Source organism: Ochotona curzoniae, unplaced genomic scaffold, assembly GCF_017591425.1.
Source record: "Ochotona curzoniae isolate NIBS_2020 unplaced genomic scaffold, NIBS_Ocur_1.0 contig_2861, whole genome shotgun sequence".
Classification (NCBI taxonomy): Eukaryota; Metazoa; Chordata; class Mammalia; order Lagomorpha; family Ochotonidae; genus Ochotona; species Ochotona curzoniae.
The window spans coordinates 3,144,565-3,151,847 of NW_024465620.1; the positions used below are offsets into that span (position 1 = coordinate 3,144,565).

Sequence of the window (7,283 nt, forward strand, 5' to 3'; positions counted from 1 at the left end):
GATGTGCCGGGATCACATGTGGGTGCTGGTTCTAATCCCGACAACTCCGCTTCCCATCCTGCTCCCTGCCTATGACCTGGGAAAGCATTCAAGGACGGCCCAAAGCCTTGGGACCTGCACCCGCCTGGGAGACCCGGAAGACGCTCCTGGCTCCTGATTGGCTCAGCTCCAGCTGTTGCTGCCACTTGGAGTGAGCCAGTGCCTGGAAGATCTTTCTCTCCTCCTCTCTATACATTTGAATTTACAATAAAATCTCAAGTTTTTTAACACCACAAAGAAATGCTACATATTTGAGGAGATGGCACATCACTGCACCCCGATATGATGAGGGCAGGAACCTCATAAATACACAATCCGAAGCTGCCCTTTCAGCCAGCACTGCTCGCCAGCGGCCCCTCCGAGCCCCTCCTGGTGAGGGGGAAGCCGCAGGCGCGGGGGCTGGGGTCTTGGGGGGAAGTGGCCCCAGACCAGGCAGGCCAGCTCCCTCGGAGGGACACAGCCTGTGCCCACCTGAAGACCCAGGGCTCCCCTGCACCCTCATGGGGGCCGAAGGTGCCGGCCGCACCCCCTTACCTGTGACGACGAGCTGCAGGGGGTCACTGGGGGCGGACCACAGGTACGGGGACGAGCTGCTGAAGCTGTAGCACCTGTAGACCCCGCTGTGGGCGGCCGTGACCGTGACGAGGGAGAAGCTGGCCTGGTACCAGCGATCGTGCTCCTTCCGGGGCTGCGCCTGGCCCTCCTTGGACAGGGCGAACTGGTCAAAACCGCTCCTGGTCTGACACTGCAGGGTCACGTCCTCACCCGAGCGCACCACGGGGCCGGGGATGGCCGACAGCCGGGGCTTCTCAAAGACTCCTGGGGGGACGGGGCGGTCAGGACGGCGGGGGCCTGTCCGGAGCGGGGCGGCCGGCTGCACCCCGGGGCCCGGCAGGGGAGGCACTCCGGGGACACCACTGCTGCCTAAGCTCATCGCCCACAAGATGCCCGCCTCATGGGCTGTGAGTGTGTGTCACCTCACGGGGTCACGGCTGACGCACTGGCTGTGCGTGTCCCCCACACACGTCACCTCACGGGGTCACGGCTGACGCGCTGGCTGTGCGTGTCCCCCACACGTCACCTCACGGGGTCACGGCTGACGCGCTGGCTGTGCGTGTCCCCCACACATGTCACCTCATGGGGTCACGGCTGACGTGCTGGCTGTGCGTGTCCCCCACACACGTCACCTCATGGGGTCACGGCTGACACGCTGGCTGTGCGTGTCCCCCACGCACGTCACCTCATGGCGTCACTATAAACTCCTGCACCCCAGGCATGCATCCCAGGCAGAAGGGTCACCTTGCAACACACCACAGGGTAGCGGACACACTGTCACACCACACGGGGGTGTCACCCACAGATTGGGGACATCCTAAACCTGCACTCTCAGTGCCAGCTCCCAGGGGCCGCCTTAACCCTGGCAGACACACGGACCCTCCCACAGACCTGCAGATCCACCACTCTCATTATTCCTGCTTTACACATGAAACAGACATCCACAATACAAAATAACTCGCCTGATGATAGCACACCAAACATCAACCTTGAAAGTTCCCACCACAGAAACAAAGGATATGAAAAGGTCACAAGCAGGGCCTGGCGCGGTAGCCTAGTGGCTAAAGTCCCACCCACATGGGTGCTGCTTCATGTCCTGGCTGCTCCACTTCCCATCCAGCTCCCTGCCTGTGGCCTGGGAAAGCAGTCGAGGACAGTCCAAAGCCTTGGGACCCTGCACCTGCATGGGAGACCTGGAAGAAGCTCCAGGCTCCTGGCTTCAGATTGGTTCAGCCCTGGCCATTGCGGCAGCTTGGGGAGTGAACCAGCAGACGGGAGATCTTCCTCTCCGTCTCTCCTCTTCTCTATATATCTGACTTTCCAATAAAAATAAATAAAACCTTAAAAAACCCCAGTCATGCACAGGCGTGCCTCAGGTCACTGTCAGGCCGATATCGCGTCCAACTACTCCTTGCCTCCCTTCAGTCCCGCACAAACGCCTGGCACAGCCAGGAACTCCCACACGGGAGGCAGGGGTGCCGCTCCTGCCAGGGCACATGAGCAGGCAGCCGGGGCCCAGCTGGAGGGGCCGGGAGCTCAGCCGGGCATCGGCAGGGCAACAGGGCATTCGAGCAGCAATCGAACCAGACGCCTCCCGTCCCAGCAATGGGCAAGCCCGGCAGATGGCCGCATGTCGGCAGAGGTGAGCTAGAAAGCACGTGACCTCAGAATCACAGCAAGGCTCACAAAAGGATGGGGAGACAGGCACCTGGTAAGAGCACAGGGCTGGAGGTGACCCCAAGAGCAGTGGGGGTGCAGAGCAACTGCTGAGAGAGAATCAGGGCACTCAATGCTGAGGTCGGGGGAAGGATCAGAAAGCCTGGGCAACCACTGCATGCCAGTACACTGTGACATCACTGCACACTGTGACATCACTGCACACTGTGACACACTGCACACTGTGACATCATTGGACACTGACATCACTGCACACTGTGACATCACTGCACACTGTGACATCACTGCACACTGTGACATCACTGGACACTGACATCACTGCACACTGTGACATCACTGGACACTGACATCACTGGACACTCTGACATCACTGCACACTGTGATCACTACACACTGTTGACATCACTGCACACTGTGACATCACTGGATACTATGACATCACCTATGAACCAGGACAGCAGTGACACACTGTGACATCACTAGACCCTGTGACATCACTGGACCCTGTGACATCACCGGCTAAGCATGACACCAGTGACACCATGACATCACTAGAGCTGTGACATCCATGCGCCAGAATACCAGTGACACACTGTTGACATCACTGGATGCTGTGCCGTCCCCTGGACCTGAGACACTGTGACATCACTGGATGCTGTGACATCATTGTGCACTGTGACATCACTGCACACTGTGACATCTCCTATGAACCAGGACAGCAGTGACACACTCTGATGTCACTGGACACTGTGACATCACTGGACTCTGTGACATCACCTGCTAAACACAACACCAGTGACACTATGACATCACTAGATCTGTGACATCCCTGAGCCAGAATACCAGTGACACACTGTTGACATCACTAGATGCTGTGACATCACTGTAAACTATGACATCACTAGAGCTGTGACATCAGCCACAGACTGGGACATTGTGGCACTCCTGTGATGTCCCCTGGGCCCTGGGACACTGGGACATCATCCCCTGTGGGTACACGAAGCAGGTGTCTCCTGGGCTCATCCCGGGCATGGGCCAGGCACTGGCTGGTCTCGTGTCAGAATTCTGGCCCTTGTGCCAACTGTTGAACACTGCCTTATGACATCACTAATGCTGACGTGTGGGTCCCGCCCCATCCCCACACTGGGACCTCCAGGCCACGCCTGCCTATGGACGCCACCCACCCTTCCAACTCACCGACCGCCACCAGCTCCAGCACCTCACTGGCGGGCGACCAGCGGCTCCCGTGCTGGTAGGAGCAGCGGTAGCGCCCCACGGAGCTTCTGTCCAGGGCCGGGATGACCAACACGTCCTGGTCGCTGTACCTGCGGGTGCCCAGCTGCTCCAGGCGGTACAGGTCCACGCCCGGGGGCCCCCGGCAGCGCAGCGTCACCAGCGAGCCCAGGGGCACCAGCGCACTGGGCAGGGCCTGGAGGGTCGGCCTGGGCAGTGGGCCTGCAAGAGAGCGCAGGCAAGCGGGGGCCTCGACAGGCACCCAGACCCCCACACCTCCCTGTCACCCACAGAGCCCAGCCCAGGGCACTCACCATGCCGTGCACGGACCACCTGTGCCAGCCACAGCCCTGGGGGGACAGGAAGAGGCCCAAAGCTCACAGCTCCCTCCAGGGCCCAGCTTCTGCACTGTACTTGTTTGTCCAGGGACACACACACAGATCACAGGAGTGACCGCAGCCAATGGCAAAAGGCCACTCTGGATGACTCTGTCTCCAGGAGGGATCGCGGGGAAGTGGGGGCTCAGAAGCCAGCGGGGACTGCAGGGAGCACGGAGAAGGGGTGGACGTGGCCGCAAGGGGCAGGGCTGGGACTGTGGGCTGTGCAGGGGCCTGGACGGGCAGGGGGCTCTGGCCACCGGCGGCATCCAGAGACACAGTGCAAGTTCTGTGTGCTGTGTGTCCCCATGGAATGACGTCCACATGAGGACACCTCCCCCACCACACATCCCTGCGCGCGCACGCGCACACACACACACACACGACTTACTTAGCTGTTCCTGCTAATGTTTGTTTTTAAAAAGACATATTAGAAAGGCAGAAAGCAATTTGTTACACTTTCCAATGTGCCTACAACAGCCAGGGCTAGATCAGGCCACAAGCCAGGGGCCCAAGGCTGCCGGCGGGGCACAGAGTCCCAGAGCTCTGCCCAGGGCTCCCAGGGGGCACAGGGTCCCAAGCACTGGGGCCATCTTCTGTTGCTTTCCCAGACACATTAGCAGGGAGCTGGGCGGGAAGTAGAGCAGCTGGGACTCAAACCAGTACTCATATGGGATGCCACCCCACACCCACTGCCACCCAAAGATACTTTATTGAAAATTCGCGGAAAAATGAATTGAGTTTATGGTTTTACACCAGGGCTTCTCCGACGGCAATGCAGGATGTGAACGAACCTGCTGTCCCCCAACTCCATTTCCATGAATGTTGTCAGGTACCTGCCCCACGCGCCTAGCTCCCTGCTGGCCTCTCACACCGTCCGGGGGTCCGGCTGACAGCACCCAGGGGTGGCAGAGCTGACCGCCTGTTCTAGTGCATGCTGCGTGTCGTTGTAGCTTGCCTGCCAGCAAGGCCCGCCGTGACAGCCCGCGCCAAGGCACACACGCCCCACCCCCACCAAATTCATCAGAGCAAAAAAACAGGCCTTACTAGCAAGTTGGCACTCTGTGGTGACAAAGTCACAAAGACAGGGCAAGCCACACCCTCTGCTCCTGCTGCCAGGCCAGGGAGCACAGCTGGGCAGCGGATGGGGGTGGGGGGCTGCAAGCAGGAAGGGGTCCCCCGGCTGTGAGGCAGGAAGCCCTGTGGAACCCCCGCCCGGCTCCTTCCCGCTGATACTCAGCACAGCTCACTGCGGGAAGGTCGGAGCTCTAGCTGGGTGTCCCGCGTGGGTGCAGGGAGCCGGGCCAGCCTCCGCGCGTTCCCAGCTCCTCCACAGGAGCCGAGGCTGCAGTGATGGCAGCATCACCCACCAGGCCAGAGTGGGCTCAATGTTCTCACCACAGAAACAGCCAGCCAGCTCGTGGATGTGCCCAGCCTTCCTAGGAGGCAGCCAGCCACCAGCCCAGCGCGGGGCCCACGCCCACGCCCCCGACGCCAGCTCCCTGCTCATGCTTAAGTGCCCACAGCAGACCCACACCGGGCTCCCTGCCCCCGGGCTCCGCCAGCTCTTGGACACTTGTAAACTAACAGATGGACGCCCTCCTGTTACCTGACCCCTCCGTTTTCTCTCTCTCTCCCTTCCTCTGAAATTTTAAAAAATGTAAGGCTCATGTTGAAAATTAATACGTGCCATTTCCATCTGTCAATTTAAACAGCAGGGGGCTGGAACTGCGTTGGCATAGCTGGCTAAGCCTCCACCTGCCTGTGGCCACAGTTTGTGACCTGCCTGCTCCACTTCCCATCCATCTCCCAGCCTAGGAAAGCAACGGAGGGTGGCCCAGGTGCTTGGGACCCTGCACCCATGTGGGAGATCCAGAGGGTCCTGGTTCCAGCCTGGCTCAGCCGAGGCACTGTAGCCATTTGGGGAGGGAGCCAGCCGAGGAAGGCTCGGTCTCTCCCTGTGTCTCAGGCACTCGGCCTTTCAAACGGAACAGATCTTTTCTTTAAAGGCCCTGGCCTGGAGGCTGCAGTCCCATGGCTGTGTTGCGCCCTGGGCTGCGTGGCTCACACGGAAGGCTCAGCCCCCTGAGCCCGGCTGGCCCGTGGACGGAGCGGCCACAGCAAAGGCCACAGCCGGGCTGCTGGTATAGAAGGACTCACCGTCTGCGAGATGCGCCCAGAGCTGCAAGCTAGCCACACACCTGCCAGGACCCCCGGCCTCCCTGCCAGGACCCCCGGCCTCCCTGCCAGGACCCCCGGCCTCCCTGCCAGGACCTCCGGCCTCCCTGCCAGGACCTCCGGCCTCCCTGCCAGGACCTGCCGCCTCTCCGGGCGCCCCTGCCCCCTGGCCTCCCGCTGCTCCTGCTGGACACACGGCACCTCCCCCGGACACGCAGGCGCGCTGGGCACCTGGGGAGAGTGGGGGAAGCGAGGCCAGGCGACCCTCTCCCGACCCCACAACCGCCCAAGACGCCGACAGGCTCCGCGGGTGTGAGGCCCGCGTTCACGTGCCTGGGCCACAGCCCGGTCCCCAACGTCCCCAAGCCCATGTTCTCAGAAACGCAGGTTCCACGCCAGCTTAACCTCTGAGCATGCCCCCATACAACAGTCAGGCTCGGACACACGCACGCAGAGAGCCCAGGAGCCCGGTCCCCTGCCTGGCCGACCCTCCGTGCTGTGGCCGCCCCTGGGGACTCACCCAGGCAGAAGACGCTCCGCACAGGTGGGGCCATGGCTCCCGAGCCCCGCACTCCGGCTCTCCGGCTGCTCCGACACGCTTCCCGGCTCTCCGGCTTATCTCGGCTCCCCAGCCGGGGCTGCCCCATCCGTCTGTGCCCCCCTTGCCACATCGCCCCCGCCAGCTTCCCTCCGGCCCAGGCCCACAAACCACCAAGTGGCTTGACGAGCCCGGGGGCGGGCAGGCACGGGCCCTCGGGCCGGCAGGCGAGGCGAGCCTGCACAGGTGCTGCGGATAACGGCACCTGCCCGGATGGGAGGCTTTGGGTGTAGACGGAGGGACGGCAACAAACTCCACGACTTTCAAACAGTAAACACCCCGTTTACACGCCTGGCAGGGAGCTAGAACATCGCTAACCCATTTTATTAATCTAACTGCTGACCCTGGCTGCTGCAGTAAGTGCTCAGCATGGAGAAGTGGAGCTGAAGGTTGTATAGCCAGAGCCCTATGACCCTGGACGAGACGTCCGGGCAGGGTCCTTGCCAAGACCGCTGTGTTGGGGAGACTCGGACCCCAGCTCGAGCTAGCAACAAAGGCTCCGCGTTTGCTTTGTTGCATGTGGAGGTTGTGTGTTCGTGGCTGGGGTTAAATTCTGGACCCAATGCTGGATGCTAACACGATTTTCTTCAACGGTTCAAAACCGCTCCTGCACTTCGGATATTATG

At 61.2% G+C, this 7,283-nt stretch overlaps 1 protein-coding gene across 1 annotated transcript in view; it reads right to left on the reverse strand.

The window, feature by feature from the left end:
- The window catches only part of LOC121155054 (leukocyte immunoglobulin-like receptor subfamily B member 3), a 163,604-nt gene extending 156,926 nt beyond the window's left edge, over positions 1-6,678 (reverse strand). Inside the window, exons 1-4 of the mRNA XM_040978235.1 lie at positions 6,580-6,678; positions 3,819-3,854; positions 3,469-3,726; positions 574-858 (exon numbers count right to left, since the gene is read on the reverse strand). Of these exons, the coding sequence (XP_040834169.1) occupies positions 574-858; positions 3,469-3,726; positions 3,819-3,854; positions 6,580-6,613 (613 nt within the window). The 5' untranslated portion in view covers positions 6,614-6,678. The remainder of the gene's footprint in view (positions 1-573; positions 859-3,468; positions 3,727-3,818; positions 3,855-6,579) is intronic.
- Positions 6,679-7,283: the final 605 nt, after the last annotated feature.